The sequence below is a fragment of the Brachyistius frenatus genome, unplaced genomic scaffold, assembly GCF_029030835.1.
Source record: "Brachyistius frenatus isolate BFR_SWC_R1_liver_20210118 unplaced genomic scaffold, ASM2903083v1 Contig_58, whole genome shotgun sequence".
Taxonomy (NCBI): Eukaryota; Metazoa; Chordata; class Actinopteri; family Embiotocidae; genus Brachyistius; species Brachyistius frenatus.
This window is the reverse complement of record NW_027210657.1, coordinates 1,613,650-1,635,892: the sequence shown is the minus strand read 5'-3', so window position 1 is coordinate 1,635,892 and position 22,243 is coordinate 1,613,650. Positions and strand designations below refer to the sequence as shown.

Sequence of the window (22,243 nt, the reverse complement as noted above, 5' to 3'; positions counted from 1 at the left end):
AACCTTCATATGCATTTTCATTCACATTTGTAAAATTGAATAACTAATATGTATAAATTACTGCATTGCATAAACATTGACCAGTTGCTGAAATTACTTTAAATCCAATTACTAATCTCCCGACTAAACTAGATCTGTCTGCACCTTGTAACAAGAAGTTGATATTCTCATGTTTTCAAATGTATGCATCATTATTTTAATGTGGTGCCCAATACCTTACAGCTTGCACCATCTATGGCCTGCAATGAGCTTTGAGGAGACATTGCTCAATTTGTTCTCTCGCTCTTCGGTCTTGTCCTAAACATGGTTTAAAACAGAGACAGGACACTGAAATTGATGTATTACATTAAAAGTATTACGAGCACATTTTCCAAGTTTTTGCAATGGTTGGCTCAAATAAACTGATGCAACTCCAACTCTGGCTTTTTCTATCGTTGTTTAAAGTTATAGATTTCAGCTTTAAGCAAGCGAGGTTGTAGAAAATTGTAAGTGCAACATTTTAGCTTTCACCACTTACTTTTCAATTTTACATTATCTGAATATTAGGAATAGTTAACTGGAAAATTGTAAAATAATGGCCTGCATAGTTAATCTGCATTGATTTTTGTAATTGTTTTAATATTTTGATAAAAAAAAAAAACGTTCACTGTTTTCACTGTGTGTGCTATGTTACTAAGCAGATTTGCAGTTAAGTAAATGTTTCAAATGCATTTAATGAATAATTCACAACAGCAGATGTCACAGGTAACCAGAAACACATGTCGCTCTCGTAGGTTTAGCAGTTTGTTTTGATCAAGCAGACAACAGCAACACACCTTTGGTTATAAACCAGGCCAATTCAGAACATAACAGTTCACAAATGTTATTTCCTCTGGCCTGTAGCCTGGCCTCTTGCATGCACGTTGCCTCACATGGGTCCCTGTTGGACACACACCCACAAACACACGCCCACATACATAGCACGCACCAGGCCCTTTCCTCTACACAACACCTGCTCTCCACACGCACAACTCCTGATAATCCATCTGTGTCTCACAACAAGACTCCTCTTATGACAAGTCTCGGCTTCCCAGGTGACAGAGGATTATAATAAAACACTAAGAAGTCCAGAGATAAAAAGGTGGATGGATTTACCAACAAGAGAAATAGAGAAAAGGCCTAAATATTTGATGCCAAAATATAGATTATCACCTGATCATTAAACAAACTTGAGGCCAATCACATGAGGCAGACAGAGAAACTTCCTGGCAAGTTAGCTAATATTGGGAATTCATACAAGTATAATGTGTCTGTTCTCTCTCCAACATGAGCTGCTGTTCTCCAGCTCTGCTCCCACCTCCACCATTAAAAAGACATCCATCCTCACAATGAGACAGAGAGGAAGGCACGACAGAGGCATTATTATCTTAAAGCCATGGACGGCGGTGCTTCACTTGTCAAAAATCAAGCCACATGGATACATCACAATTGTGTAAATACCACAGAGATTATGTTCAGTGTAGAAAGAAAAAGATGCAAACTAGATCAAAGATATTTGTTTTGCTTCTGTGTTTTGAGAAATACTTGAAACTCTTAGTTGTGTGTGTGGGTGGGTGGGTGTGGGGGGGAGTTACATAGGTGTGCATGTGCTCTTGACTCCATGAACTTGTCAGCCTTTTGTAATGAGGGTTATGAAAATAAAACACAAAATACTGGCTCTCATTAACTTCTGTCATAACACATGACACAGACATTCCTCTCAGAAGCCAATGAACAGTTGAGTGACTCAGTGTTATGGTTATGGCTCCACTAAAGCCAGTAGCTATGAGAAGATTAAGGAGGACTTCAGATGGATCCAAAACGAGCTCTGCCCCAAAAGGAATTTTATTTGTCCTTTCATTTGATCGAGATTAATTCTGATCATGAGTCTTTTTTGTCTGCTTATTATTTTGACTAATTAATGCTGCCAATACAAAAGTAAAGGACAGCTGATTAGTGTATGTGTGTGTGCGTTTGCCTTATGACAAGCTGAAGGTGTCTCTTTTGACTGCCACCCTCTGTGGCCTCTCCCGCTGTCTTCAACTCCAAACTGCACAATAACTCAAGAGTTGCATTCATGTGATTCACAGAGCATTCATTTTCTGTTTAGTTTTATTTATTTATTTTTTATTTTCTTAAGTGAATCTACGTTCAGGATTTTTGGATTCTAAAACTTCTCACACCTGTACTGCCCAGTGCCAATTATATATTGCATGAGAAGGAACATGAAAGTTGGAAAGGAGTGAGCTCTTACAGTAGATATATTTTAGTTTTACAGTGTATAGTTATCTGAACAGTTGAAGTTGATTATAAACAATAATTTGTTCAATAAAAACTACCACAGAGCTAAGGATGAACTGCATAAAGACACCTTTAGACTGTGCGACAATGATTGTTTGAGTGTAATGCATGCCACACTGTGAGAGCTGTGTCTCACAAAACCTTGGGGCCCTATTATCATACTGGCCAAAAGCTGTTCTAAGTGCGAACCCAAGCATATTTCAAATTTGGTACATTGAAAGGGGATTTTTTTTTTTTTTTTTTTTTTACGTACCTGTGTCGGGTTGCTGTATTTTCGTGGCTCAACAGGAACCCGACTGCAGATTCTGACAGAATTTTGCTGCTTGTTGTCTTTTGGTTGTCTTTTGATTGGTTGATCATTGGTGGACGTGGACTCATCTAGGAATCTAGGAACACTGTTTGGGAGTGATAAACATTGATGACTGCACCACGTTTCTCTCACGACTGTAATATTACATGTCAGACAGCCAAATATTGCACAGTATAAAGAAGCCTTAATCTAGACCGATTGCTAAAAATGCGCCTCCTCAAATGTCATTGTTTTCCCACAGTACAAAGTGCCTGGCGTCAATTCTGTCTTCTGATGAAAGAGATTAACATGTCAGAGCGGGCAGTTCCTGTCAATACAACTCAGCTCATGTGGACTCAGTATCCTACTGAGACAACAGCACATGTCAATGTCAGCACTATGCTAAAGCCACAGTGGAGCCTCAACACAGCCAGGGAAAAAGCGTGGTTGAAGATGATGTTTGGCCTGACAATATACAGCTTAGACCAATAAAAGTGGAATCAGTTTGGCCTGAAACGGCCTTCTTGACCACTATAGTAACCCTGTGATGGGTTTATGAGTGGGTCCCTGTGTAAATTCACACATGCACAAATGCACACATATGCACACAATTGCAGATCACACAATGTCTGCCAAAGATTTAGAATATTTCACTGATCTACAGGTGGCTGTAATGCAGCTTGGATTCAATACAAGGCAGAAGAGATGAAAATAAAAATAGAACTGGGCTCTGCAGCTGCTTTATAATGAAGGAAACCCGTCATTCAACACATTTGTTTGGCTTCATTGATACCCGACTGGCGGTAACGAGCTAACAACAACAGTTTTTCACCCATTCAACTATTTTGTTTTCTGGAAAGTAACAGTGAATTTACAGTGGTATAATTCACAAATCAACTATAAATCTATCTAATAAAAAATATGAATGAATATGTCAGTAGATGCCTTACTGACAAGACCCATATTGTCTGAACATAAGGCATACCAGTATCTTTGAACTGCCTTGTTATGCAAATGTCATATACAAATAAAGTTGTGTTGCTTTGCATACAATGTGTTAACTATAACAGACTGCCCAGCTGATTCCAATTTAACAAAGAAAACCCCAACAATATTTATATTATAATAATGAAACCCTAGTGACAAAACCCTACAAGCAGAACTCTAGAAAACAGTGTAAAATATTTGTTCTGCCAACCCCCCCCAGCACCCCAACACCCATAAATGCAGAACATGCCAGGTTCATTAAGTGCCCCATTTAGCTCAGTGAAGCCCCTCACATTTTTTTTTTCTTTTATGAATTTAATATGCTTGGTGTGTTTGAAACCACATCATTATTATCATTGCACCCTGCTGTCTGAAACCCCTCACACACTTTTTATGATGAGACTAGAATGTAAAGTGCTGTACCTTGATGACCCATGGCATTTTATTAGCTCACTATTCTTTGGTCTGTTTTTAAAAGCATGTTTTGTCGGGGTTTAATATGTTATTATTATTGTAACACAACCTGCACTCCAGCTGTATGGCTAGGAAAACACAGAGACAGACACACTGAATGTGACAGAGAGGCAATGGCAGTAAAGTTAATTGAGGAAAACAGGACAGAGAGTAATGCAAAGACTCAGAGTAATTATGAGACACTCATCTGGAAGCATTTTCTGCCAAAGAGGAAACCAACTGTGGTTCTACAAAAGGGCTTGACAGCAATCTCCTGGAGTACAGACTGTTATCTGACATATTAAATGCAGATAACTATTCAAATATGGTTCATTTTAGCTAACACATGGCTGCTGGAAGTGGTTAGGATCACAATTAATTTTGATACTCCAATTCTGATACTCAATTTATCATTTAGTGATGATATGCTTTCTACAAATATATCTACAAAAACTCAAAGTGCACTAACACAAAGATATACTTAGAGCTAGGCTTAAAGGTATGGAATGTAAACTTCATTTGTAAACTTTTATTAGCATGTATGAGATACAGCAAAATACTTAATAAATGAATAATAATAGAAAAGCAACTGCAATAAATACAATTTAATATTTCTCTGAGATTCAATAAAACAGGCAAGGCAATAGAATTTGAAGCGGTCTGTTTAAAAGCAAGATTAACAAAGTGAGTCTTAAAATGCCTCTCTGTAATTATAAATACTTAACTGTTGACATTTAGTGCTGACCTTAGATGGTGGCTGGGTGTATAGAGTAAGAAGACGAAGGTGCTAAACCATTCAGGGCCTTGTAAACTAATAATACAATTTAAAAACGTGTTGTAAAAGTGACAGGGAGTCTTTTCATTGTTTTGGTTACAAGTTGGGCATGTCTTTTGTGTACAAGCTGTTCATTGATGTCAAAGGAAGTCCAACTGCAAGAGCAATGCACTGTGTAATTGGGACAAGTGGGGACATGAACCAAGAAACATGAGGGGATCAAGTAAAGCGCCCTGTGAAACACCAGATGAAATGCAATGAGTTTGAAATATGCTCACCAACTGTAACAAAGAAACAAAGAGCTGTCTCCCCCCTTTAAATAAGGGTGAACATCTTCCAAGAAAAAATAACAAACTGTTTCAGCCTGTCTATCAGTATAATGTGATCCACTGTGGCAAGCTCTATCCTCTGAAGTAATTCCAAACTGTTTCTATTATATGACCATTCAAAATTTATTGATATTTGTCATGAATATTATTTTCATTCAATAACCTTTTTAACTGTTTCCACCTGCTTTCTCTAAGATTTGGATGATGAAAGGATGGATTTGAAATCAGCCTGGAACTAATGCTTCTGGGAAAATATTGGTCTCAACACAATAATTTACAATTACAAGTAATATGGTGCACAACTTCACTGAAAAAGTGGGTTGGAATTGAATCTAGGCAGCTTATGGACAACATTAATGCTTTAATTCAATTTCAAGACATTCCAAGTTATCAAGTGTGTTAAAAGCATACCCGTGTACTGATCACTTTTGGCATCCTATAAATGTTGTATGCCAATTAAAAAAAATGCAATTGTGTATGAAAGTCTTCATTGTCCATGAACAGAAGTGTCTAAATAGTTTGAAGTATTCAGCAGAAAATAAATCTATGTATTATGGCATCATTTGTTACTGTGGTGCATCACTGTAACATGTACATAACAAACTACCCCTTGATGCCTGATAGTTACCAGAAGCCGCTTGTTCAAATGGTACAATCAATATATATTAATAGTATAGTATAGTAATAATTTTAGCTGTTATTCATTCATGTGAATGAGGATTTTGGTTTTACTGTAATCCCTATCTATTAAACAGGTCAATCTTTTTAAGCCAGTGGACATGTCCACAAAATTCAACTTCCAAAACATGAGAATTACAGGCAAAAAACAGCCCTTTAGGAGCTGCTACTTTCCACATCAATAGAATCAAGCAATTTTTAATATCCAGTTCACTTTTTGTGAAAAGAAATACACCATATACAAACGTATTCTGGTGAATGCTCAGTCTGATTAGTTCAGTAGTTTCTAGACTGTCAGAGAAAGATGGAAAAAAGGCATCCGTGTAGCTGCCTAGGTGGCTGAAGAGTGCAACATAATATTGGATTTCCTAAAGTCATCCCATGTCTTAAACACAAATATTTTTCTTATAACAAAATGGGTCAAAAGAAAAGGACACAAAGCAAGGCAGAAAATACAATGGAAGACATGAGAGCAGGATATTGAAAGATGAAAAGACCTCCATGGTCGTCATCTTTGAATTCTTTGAAGTTGGCATAAGAGTTGCCCTTTAGCAACTTACAGTGTTTCATGGTTTTCCCAGTAGGCTTATTTCCCAATAAACAATTTACTTCAGCAACAATTGTACTGTAAATGTTATAGGCTTAAGGATAATTCATAAAGGTTAACAAAAACTGAGTCTTACTTCATGTGGATGTGGTCGCAGTCATTTCACCTAAAAATTGGCTCTGGAGAGAAAAAGCCACCAATACAGAAATAACAAATGACATTCAAAGATCTTTAAAAAAATAAAAAGGGCATTTAACCACCCACTGTGTTGTTTGTGAAACATTAGGATAATTTGATTAAAAATTGAATAGTTCTAAGTGAATTTTGAATAGCAGTTTTCTTTGAAATGCCAATCCTTGTAGTTACCACTGGACCAACGTGGTGGAGAGACAACAAACTGACGTTGAGTTCCACAGACCCACACCACTCCTGGAACATGAGTAAAATTGTGATTTATTTTTTTTTCTATCCTCAAAATATCCAGGCAGTTCAACAAACTAATAAATCATTGAAAATGTCATGTTCCCTGAGTCTCTAACTCAAATCTAAACCAAAGAGCTGAATTTTGTTTTAATTTAGACAGACCAACGCAAAAAGGGAGAGTGTGCTGAATGCTTAACAAGACTTGGTCAAATCTAGTTCATGGCTGGACCGTGTATAAAACGCTAAAGGGCTTTTAATTTGAAACAAGAGCTTTTAATTTGAAACAGATACAGGAGGTTGTGGCATTCACCCAACCAATGGTGTTGGTCACTCACTCAATAGCACTGGTCCCTTTTATACAGCCTGTTCAAGGTGTGATCTTTGCACCGTTATTCTGCCTGAACATGGCCTGCGGGAGCATTGTTGTTCTGGTGTTAAGCTGGCAGTGGAGGTAGTCACAGAGCTAAACTGGTACAATGCTGGCTCTCTCTTTTACAGAGGCATCGAGAGATGGCTTGGCAGGAGACGGGACTAAAGACGCCAACGCTGTTGTGTTACATCCTGCCTCTGAACCCCCGCATACTATATCTAAAATCACACCATGGGGCAGTATTATGCTCGCTTGGTTTGGTTCAGTGTAAAAATATAAGAAACAACCTAATGAGGGGTTTTCTTTACAGAACAATTGTGGGATCTCTTGTGACAGACATCCGCATTTATAGAGCTGGCGTCGCTGTTGCGGTCCGGCCAAAAGATTATACACTTCAATCATGAAAGCAGGATAAGTGAAATATATATTTACATACAGGAGCAAAAGGGGAAAAACTTAGATTTTTGTCATACTATTTGAATGTGGAAAGACGTTGAATGTTCATACTGGCAGATGTAGTAAAATCCATGTTGTTCCAGTCCTCATACACAAGAAATGTAAATAATTGCAAAATGAAGGACAGTGGAAAATTTTAATGTATGAGTAAATAAATGAAATCACATGAGACACATACCAGAACATTTCATTTCCACGTGTACAAAAATTTCAGGGGCGCCATATGACAAACTCCATTACCATTAGTCCACTGAAGTGTTAACAGCCGAGTTATCTGTGCAATTGATCTTGTAACAGACAACTAGGATGGGGATTATGTGGATGTGGATGTCACCATAAACACCACAAAGGATCAGGACAATACTGATCTGAGAATATCCTGAGGATTGACTTACATTTAGTCATACAAAAAAATGTATCAGCAATAAGTATAGATTTTACATTGTACTTTGCGTCCCACAACTATAATGTGTCTTAATATATATCAAAGTGTGACCATAAATTGAACACATATACGTGACTATTGATTTATTCTTCTTCATACATTTATGCTTCAAATTATAAACATGAACTGAATTAGAGGTCATGTAAACTGTCCACTGTTTTGACTCAGAAACTCAATAGTGCTTATTTTAGAACCTCTTTCTCCTTTAAAGCCGCTGAGGTAGAGTATGTTTTTATAAGCAAAGCTCCGCTTTTTCTGATACATGTGCAGATATGGCGAGTAGTTAAGACTGTGATCCCTAACAGCTGTTCCTGCATTAGACGGGATCAGAGTATTCCCCCGACAGTGAAGCACAATGCCAGTTCACATTCTCTAACAAGGCCGATTACACCGGCCCTAATGCACTGCAACTGCCTGTAGCACTGTAGTGTGCCAATCAACAAATCAAAGCATGTTGTACAGAAAGCTTCTGAGATTATTTTATCACACTTTATTGTACTGCCATAGCATGCAGCCTTGATGTGCTGTCAGTACATCTCTGAATTCCTATAGTAATAGCATTATAAAATGTAAAAAGCTAGAGGCTCCCATATACAGGCTCCAAAGGATGGAAACATAAGAATTGGGAACAATTTAAAATAAACAGAAACAGTGATTAATGCTTGTGCCCGGGCTAAAATACAGAATTTATCGTGATTTAATATTTTTTAAATGTATCACTCCGATACAATCGAGCTACATGACCCATAAATGCGGGCTACAGTTACACATCATTGTGGTGTTAGCAACCGGCGTGACTGAATATATTTGATTTAATACACTTAGGTTGCCTACAGAAGAAATCCCTGGGAGTAATGACAACTGTTGAAAGCCACCAAAGAACAGTAAAAACCTCAATATTACACTTTAGACTAGGCAGAGGCAGCTGGGACACCCTGAGCTGTGGCCATGTGTCGCTTTTTACAGCACTAACACTCAATGTGTCAGCGGGACGGAGGAAGAGATTCTTTAAAGTGCCGAGCAGTGTGTGAGGCTGAATATGTTTACTGTGTTGATAGACTACTGCAAAACCTGCTGCAACAAACAAAGCTGCACTATTCCTTTTACGTTGCCAAATATTCATGAACAATAAAATACTACTTTTTATTGTGTTTGTGCTTAAGTGTACAGGGCATGTACGAGTGCGCATGTTTGTAAGCTACAGTTATTTATAGTCTGAGCTAATGTTGTAAGGCTCAATCCCAAGAGACCCCCAATTATCATGGAATTTAGAAAGCAAAAGCTAAACCTAAACAGTCTAAAAACAGCGCTAAGAATAGAGTGACCTTAGAAATGATCCATTCTACCAACATAAATGGAGTCATATCGCTGGAAGACAGGGTAAAGAGCACAGAGAGAGCGAGAGAGACACAGAGGCTCTTCTCTCTCCAGGAATGCTTTTAGAGTGTTGAGAGCAGATACTGTGTGTAGGCAGATGTCTCTGCAGTAATAGTGGAAACTATCATAAATTCTGCATCTAGCTTCATGTGCCAACACTCCAAGCGGTACTTGAAATATAACAGAGGGATAAATCACGTAGCAATATTCCTGTCTGACGGGACTGGAAACCACATCTGCTTATCTTGTGAGCCGGAAGACAATATGGTTTCTGACTAATTTTTAATTAAAGGAGTTCCCAGAAGGACAAACACTACAATATTGTATTTAGTTCAGAATAATGCACAAATTGTGTGGGTGTGTGATCTAGACCTTCTGTTTTAATTAGTGTATTTAAAATAAAAAAAAAGTTAAACACTACAAAACTATCAAAACAATAACTTTTCTCTAAATTCTTTCTATAACTACGAGTTAAATGTTACAAAGGTGTAAAGAAAGTACAAAAAAAACCACTTTAACAGCAATGAGAACAACTGATGTTATGCTGGATGTTGTACCAGACATACATCAAGGCTCTGAAACTGGAGCTGGTGGTTAGTCTGGATTAAGAGCTGGAACGGGATTTGAGTTCATGGTGAGCTTGCACGTTTGCGTGTTACGCCACAATCATCTAAATCCTCCCAGACTCTCGGCTGGCTTCAAAAACATTCAACAACATTCAACAATGGGAATCAATTAAAAGAAGTTGTTGGATTTTAAATACAGACCTCTACTTGTCACAACAGCAAATAACAGAAAGGGAGTGAAAGATGAATCAAGTAACGAGGCTGACATTTGGGAGTGAAGGCATTCAGTCATTGAGATTTTAAAGAGGCTCACTCACGCAGGTCGAGTGTGCCTGCCTCACGGCCATTGCACTTCCTATGCTACTGTAAACGCCAGACACTGCTGGGCCTTTGATCTTTGAATGGCAGCAGGCAGTCATTCAGCCTATAAAACCAAACTACCAGCACACATACACATAGTGTACATGCAAATGCACAGCTGTTTGCCCACACGTGTACAAATCATTTCTGATTACAGTATAGATACTAAACTCACACTTTGCTTTCAATTATCAGTTTCCAGGAATGCTAACAGACCATTGAAGTAGCCTTATGATGCTTTTACTGTGACATTACTTTATTTGACGATTTCACTTCCAGTACAGTAACACTACGAATACAACCACTGCTACAACTACTGATAATGATAACAATCATTTCAGTTTCACTCTAAAATTTGGAAATACTATTCCTGCTACATTTATGAGCGTCAGTGCTACTACTAAAAATTATTATTATAGAGGAAGGAAAGAAGAAAAAGAAACACAGGATAGCTAAAATAATAATGTTTCCAGATGTGTTTTAAAGAGTGCTTTAAAACCTTATATGGATCAGAGTAAGTAAGAAAAGTCTTCGAGTATTTTGCCATTTCAAAGTCCCAGTAGAAAAAATGCAATGGGCAGGACAGAACATTAAGGTAAGAAATGTTGACAAGCAAAACAGGCGACTACTTTAGCAATGTGCACGTAAGAAAACAGCTTCTGTAACGAATATCCATAATAATAATAAGTAGAAATTTGGTCAGTGCCATAAAAGTATCAAAGTTTGGTACCCAGCCCGAAGCACCACTGACTCTCATGTTTTAAGCAATGCACTAAGATCTCACCTGTCGACTCTGCTTACACACCTGTCTACAAGAGAGGGCCCAGGTTTTAAATTCCAAGCAAGGTCACTCATTTCTGTTGAGGCCATTTCATATGGGTTTTGGGATCACCTTGTCCGACCCCGATCTGGGAAGCAGTCTGCCTTTAGGGGACCTGACCAGGTGTTACCTGAACCTGACAACACAACTTCTCAGCACGTGTAAACTCCTCCAATGTGAGAAAGGGGCAGTTCATAGAGTGATTCTGTAAAAATTCTCAGAATCTGCAGTCAACTTGAAATAAATTTTTTCAAGAGTCAAACAATTTGAAATGATAATTTTGTTAACATTATGAAAAACTATGATTTAGCCTTACCTTTAATGTCTAGGTTTCTGCTATTTGTAGTATGGTGGTTGCCCAAACTCATTAAGTTAAGTGATGTTTCCTTAGCCTTTGCATTCAAAAGACCAGAGTGTGAACGGTCTCTGAGGTGATAGAAGGGACAGATGAACAGGCCAGTGACACCTAATAGATCAGGTCTTTACAACCACCAGTTTATAGATGAGAAGGAGACCTGCTGCGGCCAGAAGTCCCTCTCTCAGGCCTGAAGCCCTGAAATCCCCAGAGGAGCGCGTCATTAGGGCCCATATAAACTTTTGAAGTAGTGAGTCCAAGGAAAGGCCAGGTATGTAAGGCAATAAATTGTGACTTTAAATACAAACACGAAAAATGAAAGAGTGCATGACCCTGACATGTAGATGACTACTTCTGAGCGGTTATGTCTTCTGTTTTTCTCCCCTTGGATGGATACCTCCCAACCATAACTTAGTGCTTCCCACTACTATGCTCAATGCGAATGAGAACTAAAGGACTTCTTTGAAGTTTTTTACTTGAGTCAGTAAATCCTTACCAATAATTCAGTGCAGCCAAGTAAAACTACTAATTAATTGTGACATCTAAAATGATAGGAAAGAAGTTCTTTAAGGCTTTTTCATTAGAACAAATAGCTTAACCATGAGTAAAGGGAATGTGAGTCACTATTACATCTGCAACATGCAAAGCACAAACCTATTCAAGTGTAGGATGTTTCTTGTAAAAGTTGTAAAACAAATTCTGCAGTCGTGAGTGAGCAAGCAAATGTTCTTTAAGCACTGAGGAGTACATACAAAGGAGAGCCTGGTATTACAAGAGTTAATAGCTCCCTCTCATGTCTGGTGAGTGACAGTGTGAGGCAGGCAGAGGGTGTTTCTCCATTGCATCTCGGCCAGGGACAGCTGACTGGTTGGGATCTAATTGCTCTCAAGTGAGGTCAGCAGGAGGCATTTATCTAAGCAGAGTGCACAGCGACAGTGGAAGATGCACAGAGTCAGCCCGCCAGAATCAGGGAAACATACATGGGAATTCATAGAAGCTCCCAGCTCCTGCTCAGCTTCACTGCATTACTTGACTTTGTTTACAGCTGAAACTACAACTTTAGAACCAAAGAGTCTTCGAGTTGAAAGTCTTGCTGAAAGGGAAGACACCTCTGACAACTCCTATCATCCCTCAGAGCACAGGTAAGTCATTAAATTACAGATTCTTTGAAACATATTTTGTTTGTTTAAAAGTATGTTTGTAAATTTTCATTTTCTGCTAGGAAATGTACAGTACATGTTTGTAGAATTACAGAAAACCAGGAGCTATTTCAAAGTTGTTTGAAAGTTTACGACAGCTCCACTTTAGACCTGGGTGAATCACAGCAATCAGCAAGTTATTTTTGTTTGTTAGTTTTTTTTTTTTAACTAGTAAGTGTACCTTAAAGTGTAAATATTTGCTAAAATCAAACATGTCTAAAATAATTTTTACAGTGACATCCTGCATAAGATTTCCTGAACTGGATTATGATGTCCCTCGTTGGACAATGATCACAAGAGGATGGAGCAGTCAAAGCACACCCTCCCTGAGGACTAAAGAGAGACATCATCTCGTAATACCATCAGCCGTCTTCATTGTGAGAATTCTCTCCAGCCAACCCCAACCAGCCTCACAAAGTCTCTTCCACAAGCGCTCCGTCTCAACATCCCACTAGGAATCCCTGCTGCAGGAACAAGGACCGGCGGGTCACAAGTCAGGGTTCAAGGGGGTCGCTGGGCCGAGGGATAGCGCACAGATCTCAATCTGGCATTTCAGTATGTTGTTCATTGATCCCCACTGCATTGTATTATAATGCACAAATGGATGCTGACATGGAACCTTCAAAATCTCTTCTCGGGACTCTACCTGCATGCAATCTTTCTGTTTGGCAGTGTTTGTGTAGTCTACAGTGACTGCACACCAGAGCAACTCGCCGCCATCATGAACTGCTCCAAACACGAGCGCCACACCAGGAACTATGACTACATGGAGGGAGGAGATGTGCGCATCCGACAGCTGTTCAGCCGCACGCAGTGGTTCCTAACTATTGATGATTCTGGCAACATCAACGGGACTCAAGATCCCACCAACTGCCACAGTAAGGATCATTCTTTTTGAGTAATCATAATACCTAAAGATCATTATAAGTTTCTCTGCATTTTTTTTTAATGAATATAAGCTCCTTTTTTTCCAAATATAAGTTCCAAATTTTGATTAATTTGATTGCAGGTGTGCATTTTGTCTTTGAATATGAGATGTTTTGAGTTTAGTCGTGAGATGTTTCCACTGAGTTGGTGCAGAACCTTTGGCTTGTCAAGCAGCACGTGGATCATGTTATTGTACAGAGTTCGCCACAGTGTAATCACAGTGTTAATGAGTCACGTGTCTCTGTTGGAGCAGTCAAAGTGACAGAGGGTCAAATGAAGCAGGTGGGATTTTGGCTTGTAAACTACAACACCATCTAAACACAGGCTGTAATGGAGTAAACTGAAGGGTGTTGGAGACTTATGGGTGCCAGGCCCTTGTGACCCCAGACTCACACCGGTACAGGCTCACATTTGTTCACCCTGATTTACTTTCCCACAAACTTACAGAGTCAGGATGAGACACTGGGACAAAGAATTGGCAAGAGTATTAAAAATGGAAAAAAATTATGTTATTCACAGAGACAACCACCCCACTGTCCAGTCCAAAATTTAAAGTAAAATATGTCAAATAATATTACACCGTTAACAAATGAATGAGACATGTTATTTTCTAGCAATGCTAACTGTAATTTAACTGGACAAGTTGTTCAAATTATTGCCCTGGAGCCAACATTTTTCACAGTTCATGTTTTTTAGATCCTACTTGAAGTCTCTGTCATGGTGAGGATGTTTTAAGTAGTTATCATTTCCTCCTATCTGACATTGCGGCTGTGGCTGGAATGTTGGCATGAAAGAGAGATGCCTCATGGAAAAGATGCTTGTGCAACAATTGGCAGTGAAAGACAGAAAGATTGATACACCCATATGTGGCGAACAATCGCACGCTAAAAGCACACTCAAATTTAACCACTGATCTTTTGATGAGACCAGCCTGCTGCAAATGTATATGCAATAAATCAGTGATTCATATTGTTGACTGCAGTGAACAAGAAGTTCTCAGAAGCTGAATGCATAAAGGCTCTTTTTTTTTTTTTTAATGAAAAGAAGAAACCAGAATGAAAACCTTGGAGCTGCCTTATTTTGGCTTCCACATTCCATGTGTGTCTGCAACTAAAATAGGCTTACTTCCAGTCAACTCATCTCTTGCACCACAGAACTTCTTTCTGACGTTATTATATTTCAAACAATCGCTTTGATCAAAAGTCAAAATGTCTACTATGCAGTTTTGAGGAGAGTTTAAGCTTTTGAGTCTGCAATGTAGAGAGAACTAAATAAAATTCTGAAATTGGACATCGATGAATAAAAATGTTTTGCTGTAGAGATTTTTTTTTTTTTTTTTAAATGTTCTGTTCAGGGGCATTGACAGTTGCCAGGACAATTGTGTTGTCAATGTGTGAACAAATCCTCAAAAGCAAACAAACTTGTGTAACAATAAAATAACATATTTTCACTTATACAGTAACACATGTAGGTGTGTGTCTCAGTGAAAGACAAGGGCAAACAAGTGACCATACCAATAAAAAGTTGTGTTACGCCACAGTAAAGGGCAGATAAACAACAAATATGCAATCAACAGTTTCTAAACAAAAGCAATTGGAAAACAAAGAATTCGAAGACAGTAACTATACTCCACTATATTAAGTCATTAAGATTGTACCATAATATGCCAGGTTCCAGCTGCAGCCAAATACAAATAACTGAGACTGTAATCAATACCCACTATTACATTGAGAATAATTTTGCAAACTAAAATATGTAGTAGTTTATAAGTATTAAATTGTATTAAATAGTATTAAAATTGCATTTGAAAACAAAGTGAAAAGTTATTCAAATGAACTTGCCATACTTTACATTACCTCACCTTTGTGTAATTATATTAATCCCAAAGAATAATAGATCTGCAGCATCCTTACAAGTAATCGTAAACACTGAATTCCCACACAGTTAAGAGAAAGCTGAATTGGGGATTACCCAGAAATTAGTTTACTTTGCCAGGGGCAGGAAGTCACGGCGCATGTGTTTAAGCTGATGTTAACAATACGTGTGTGCATTTGTGTGTGGAACACGATACGAAAGCAGTTGTTAAACGTAATAATTTGAAGATAACATTTCCAGAGTATAAGGGCTAAACATACAGGTCCATCTACAGTTTGGATTATTAGGAAATAAATGCTCAGCTGACTTTGATAGTATATGCGATTTACACATTAAGATGTTACTGTAATTTGAATTTTGACATTACCTTCATCTCAAGTAGTGAAAAATCAAATCAAACATCAAACAGAAAAGCAGGGATAAATAGAAATGAGCAAACAGTCAAAGGGCAGTGATATTAAGTCAAATATCAAGTGCAAGCAGAGCGCAAACAACATTCCAAGATTGGGAGACTGCCATCTGTTTGTGATCTAGCAAACAATAAAATGCTGCATGTTCAATGTCAGTCTGAAGAGCTTGAATGGAGTTCTTCCTTTTCCCCCCTCTGCCTGTCAAATGCAAGAATTTCTGCAATATGTAAAAATGAACAAGTTTTCACATTATGCAAAAATCCAAGATGTTGTTGGTGTCCTTGAAATTCATATTTTTGTGTGCAAAACATTTTAATTTTAAACATTTTAATGATTCACCATATTTAGCCATATCATGCCTTCAATCATACAAACAGAATACTGTGCATGTGATAGTTACTTCTTTTTAATTGAAGTAGGACTTTATGGACCTTTGGCTAGTGAACTAATAATTAGTGGTCTGCATATCTGTTGGATTAAACGAAAAAGTAAAATGCTTCCTCATACACTCTTATGTCCCACTAAATAAGTAATTATCTCCATCACTTGCCAGTGAGGTGAACCACCTTACTGCAGTCATTGTAAATATTGTTCATATAAGACTGAGAAATATTGCTGTTTACATTAACTGATTTTTTTTTTATCTTTCAGCCTTTCAACCATGTTGAAACAAAATGTTAAGACATTACATTCATTTTATTTCACTGCTAAATCTAATATTATGTGCTTCACCAAGGTATAATTCCCAGAACTCTAGTAAAACACAAAATGTGTTTTTAAGTTTCGTCAAATCATTTTAACAAAATCACAAACTAAAACAGTCTAGCATTAGTGTTACCCCCTCCCCCCCAACAGATTTGAGGAGCAGGTCTAAAATGTAGCGTGCAAAGCACATGCAGGAGGTAGTTTTCTCAATCCCAGGGGAGAAAGGCTTAATCTGTCTCCCATATGTGCAATGACATAGGTTGTGGTTTATGTAGCGGCCACCCAGGCCAGTTAACAAGCCAGAAAGTCCACAGACTGATTTATCACAGGAACTTCCATGATGTTTTTTAATGAAGATGAATGTTGAGTGGCGCTGGAGTAAAGGCTGGGTGCTGACTGTGTCTTATCTGTCCTGTAATATGTCGCATTTCACTGACTGTCTGACTGTCTGGCAGGTATCCTGGAGATCAGGACAGTGTCTGAGGGGGGCATACTGGCTATCAAAGGTGTGAAGAGCCAGTATTATATCTCTATGAACAAGGCTGGACAGCTGCAAGGCAAGGTAATATTTCACATGTGGTTTTCAGCATTCATAGTTATGCAGAACAGGCAGTCCAAAACATCCATTTGAATAATTAAGGCCAAGAACTAGGGCTGGGCGATATGGATCAAATTAAATATTGGAATATTTTTGACCAAACGCCACAATATTGGAACAATATTGTCAGGCTGACTATTGGTGCTTTCAGAAAATATTTACACAATGGGATTTTTGATAAATAATCATCAGTAATGTGAATATAATGCCTTAGCAGGTAAAGGTCTATAATACAAAGGCTAGAACTGTTAATTTCACAACATCAAAATAATAACAATATATATTGCCAAGCCGTAAAAGAAAAATGTCGGCAACTGCATTGTATTAATGGTTTGATGTATTTCCATTGCAGAGGATCTACAATGAAAACTGCAACTTCAAGGAGGTTTTCCTAGAAAACTACTTCAATGCATACTCCTCTGCAAAGTGGACTAAAAATGGCAAAGAAATGTTCATAGCCCTGTCTCAGAAGGGAAGGCCAATGCGAGGGAAGAAGACCAGGAGGGAGCACATAGCATCTCACTTCATCCCAATGAAATGTAGGGAGGAGGAGAGGAGAGTGGACTGAAAAAAAAACAAAAGGACTCTGTCGCAAATTGTGTATGATTTCAATCACATATTATATATGTTAATAGACACATGTAAGCTCATTACCAACATCACGCTCCACTCTCCTTAAATTGTAGATTAGTTGTATAATGTTTTATAATATGTTGTCATTATCATAAAAGAAAACGAGACGTATCAGATGGGAAGAATAAACGAGTCCAACTATCCCTAAATAAGGGTGAGGACACAAGAAAATAAGGAAATACCACTGTTATTTTGAGTTAAATACTGTATTTCCTTATAAAACAGTTAAGTGTTTTCTTATAAAACAGTAAAATGTATGACACGCAGTCTGGACTGTACTCTTTTCCGAAGGTGATCGACACTCGACCAGATAAGGAAACCTGTATGAGCAACACGAAGGTCCAGAACAGGCTCGACCAAGATGTGCTGAAGCAAGCTGGACTTGTCTTTTTTCATGGTACAAGTTCTCAAAGGACACAAAACAGTGGCACAATTAACCACAATGGCATGTCCAGTACAAAAAATAGGACGATCTATTTGTGAATGATTTGTTTTGATCAGTATGTCACTCCTGCATTGAGGACCAGACTCTGGTCAGATATAATGTAGCTGCTCACTGACTCCCTCTTCATTATTAAGGTAAAATATTCTGAAGCTGCTGAAAAGATAACCAGATTAAAATAAAAAGTGAATAACATTATAAATGTGTATGCTATGTAATCTCGTTCTATTAGACTCAATAATCCTGAACACTAAATGATCATATTTATTTGTACAGATGTTTTCTTTAGTTTCTCATAAGATACCCTAATTTTCAATAAGTATGACAAAGACAAAGATCCATTTATGATCGAATACTCATAATTCTCTCTGCATGATATGTTGGCAATATCCCAGTATTAGCTAATACATTATAGTGCCTTATCATTTATGGTTGTAAATTATTTTCTTTCTTGATATAAAACAGACGTGTTACAAGTTAAAGTGTCCTTTTTCCTTACAATGTGAATTATTCTAAATGGCTCATTTACTGAGCGAATGTTGGAACATAGTATTACAGACTGTATTCATGGGTTTCTTGTCCACTAGGGGGTATAAAAGACCTCAAAATAAACTCACAGCCATCACCTTAATAAGTTCCTTTAGTTATTAGCGTGTCAACGAGTAAATACCTATACACCATACAGGTCCCGTAGAAAGACAGAAACACTGACCGTTTTTGACAGAAATATCTTTACTTGCTAAATACCTTGACTTGCTAAATATTCTACCTTGTGTACATACATACTGTAGATAGATAGATAGATAGATAGATAGATAGACAGATAGACAGACAGACAGACAGACAGACAGACAGATAGATAGATAGATAGATAGATAGATAGATAGATAGATAGATAGATAGATAGATAGATAGATAGATAGATAGATAGATAGATAGATAGATAGATAGATAGATCTGGTATTACTGCAGTACTCTGAAGATATTAAGCAGTTCATTTCCCAGTTTAGCTGATTTAATGACAAGATAATTAGAATGTTGACGTTGTCTTTTACATCTGGGAAAACCTTAGTGTCCTTGGACAATCCTATGTACATGATATACGATCACGCAATCTGATAAGGGAGTTTGAGATGTAATACAGCTCAACGACATATTTAAATTGATGGAAGATTTTTAAAAAAATACATCCACATGATCATATGATGCATTAATTCCCTCTGAGTTTATACTGCTTGAGTAAACGTGAAGTCTGGTCAGTGCTGAAAAATGTTGCAGCTATATTGGCAGAGTGCCAGCACCATACATGCATACACTCATATATACACATACAGGTGCAGGCACACAATCGCACACCAACATACGGCATGAGCTTTACCTTTTGCGTGGGTTCACATCTGGCTCGGAGAACCCGTCAGACAAAGACAGTCAAATTGAGAGAACAAACCTCTGAAATATGTTTGACCCAACCAACATCTGAGAGAGGTGAAGGCTTCTGCCAAGTCACGCAAAGTTAGTCTTAGCAGATCATTTGTAACATGCTCAAAATATAAACACATTTCAGACTGAAGGCTGTGTATTCCCAGCAGGACGAGGAGAAGTCGAAGCCAACGAGAATGAGAGGAAAATTGATGTGAAGCTGCAGACTTCCAAGACAAAAACCGCAACACAGGCACATCAGACACATAAATTCAAAGAGCTTACACAGTGTTCCAAGATTTTGTTTAGTAAAATGCTCTTGATATCAAAAGTCATTTTAATAGTTTTCTAACCCCTATCAAATGGCAAAATTATGAAGTTAACTCAACTCTTGACAGCAATAACAGTTAATTTACAGTAAAAAATATTGATCTGTAATAATGACCCTAAATATAAGTAAGTAAATTGATAAAACAGTGTGTCGAAATAGCTTTCACTTTGTATTATTAATACTTACATGTCGTTAATGTTTTGTCCAGCTGATGTTATTATTCATAAAATTGCACTTGTGTACTGGTGTTGTGCTTTAAAATCACTTCAACTAGTAAAGTGCTACTTTGGATTTCATTATTAATAAGTTATAGATTATAACTACATGTTATTTTATTGTCCACATCTATGTTTCTTTATTATTTATTTGCTAAAAAAAAAAAAAAAAAAGCAGCTAAGGAGCTACTGTGCAGTTTGATGGACCTACCGGGATGAATAATGACTCTATGACAATGATTCACTACTCTTTGCAATCCTTCAGCACATCAGTATTAGATTTGCATTTTTGTGGAAGCATAAACACAGAAAACCCCATGTGTCCCATATTACAGGCTACATGTGCAGACAAGGGCAACATCAAGAAGGTTGAGGTCTAACACTGGCTGTGAACAGCAAAGAAGGGAAGAAAAGGGGGAAGGTTGAGAGAGCGAGGCGAGGGAAGACGAACAGGGAGAGAGACTGGGGAGTCTCGTGCGATGCGGAGAGGTGGTCCTGGGGCAGCGGCAGAAAAAGGGGGGGGGAGAGGTCCTGAGGGGTAGAGGGAACACGCAGCTGAACTTGATACATTTCAAGGCCGTAAACCTTCAATTTCCCCAGAGGAAATCTGTTGTTATGCAACCCGGGGAATTCTGTGTTTGCAGCTCTTAGCACGGAACCCCCAGAACACCAGATCGTTGCGAAAGAGGGTCAGGACCTCCAGCAGCTCACCGCTATATCAAACTTATACTGACAGCGGATGAAATCAACACGGAGGTAATGAGTTCTGATTGAAAGAAGATGTTTATAATTAAACTGAAATTTAAAAAAAAAAAACTTTAAAAAAAGTCTACTAAGCACTGCCGGTTTTAAAAGGCCATTTAACTACAGACCATAAGGAAAATATTTTGGACCACCAAGAAAATAAAACAAACATTTCAAATGCAACATTATAACACTGCATGAGTAAATAGTACTGATTAATGTGCATAATTATACATAATTAGTAGACATGCAGACCACAATTGTTACCATGAAAATGATAAATAAGTCTAAGTTTATTACCTGTTTCAAGTTACAAAAGCCACTATTTGACTCTTAGCTGGAATCAAGTCATAGCAATGCCATAGTAAAATGTCTCTCCAAGTTTTGAAATGCAATTTGATTTCTTGGTTTTGGTATCTGGACATTAGAGATTGTTTTCCAGCCAACACTATATTCATGAAAGTTGACCAAAGATCTGAGTAAACTCAACAAATATGACCACATTTGGCATCAAGTGCCTCATGCAACGTGAATTCATTGTCAACACAGACAAAAAAAAATATTTTAAGGAAACAGGAAAAATGTCCTTAAGTGACTTAATATTCAATTAACTTCTATCCATTTTGCTCATATATTTATATAGTCTGTTAATTTTATTTTTGTTGCTGAAAATCTATTGTTATTTTCAAGTTTGACAACAACTTCACTTCTAAAACCCTGTGAAATCATGTAGAAGTGGCGCATTACTTCCACTCAAGTGTAATCAAATCTTAAAGGTCGCATCTTTAAAATGTGAAAGTGTCCACAGCAAATTAGTCCAATATGTCTTTACACTTAGTTTGTAGCCCTTCACACGGATTACTAACTATTTGTTCCAGTAAGAAAAAGACAGGAAAGGTGATGTGAATAAGAAGTAAACACTGTATGTGGTAGTGAGTTCTAGTTGTTGGTACAAATACAAACTGTGATTGCAGGAGAAGTGAGAGATCAGTAAACTGACAGCTGAGCTTCTGGGTCTAAATTTTCTGCAGACTAACCTGCAGGCTCTATTCATTACTACATTACACTTGCGGTCAACAGTAAGATTTATTTGAATTGGGATTCACTTATAAAGAAGTCATATGACACATTTCTCCCCGATGCCGAGATGACAAGAGAAAGAGGTTATAGTTATTAAAAAGAAGAAAAAAAACGGC

At 37.7% G+C, this 22,243-nt stretch overlaps 1 protein-coding gene across 1 annotated transcript; it reads left to right on the top strand.

The window, feature by feature from the left end:
* The first annotated feature begins 13,161 nt into the window (after nucleotides 1-13,161).
* On the top strand, nucleotides 13,162-18,337 carry fgf7 (fibroblast growth factor 7). Its single transcript, XM_069705691.1, has 3 exons — nucleotides 13,162-13,626; nucleotides 17,121-17,227; nucleotides 17,616-18,337. The coding sequence occupies exons 1-3, from the start codon at nucleotides 13,341-13,343 to the stop codon at nucleotides 17,829-17,831; spliced, it is 609 nt and encodes a 202-aa protein (XP_069561792.1). The 5' UTR covers nucleotides 13,162-13,340; the 3' UTR covers nucleotides 17,832-18,337.
* Nucleotides 18,338-22,243: the final 3,906 nt, after the last annotated feature.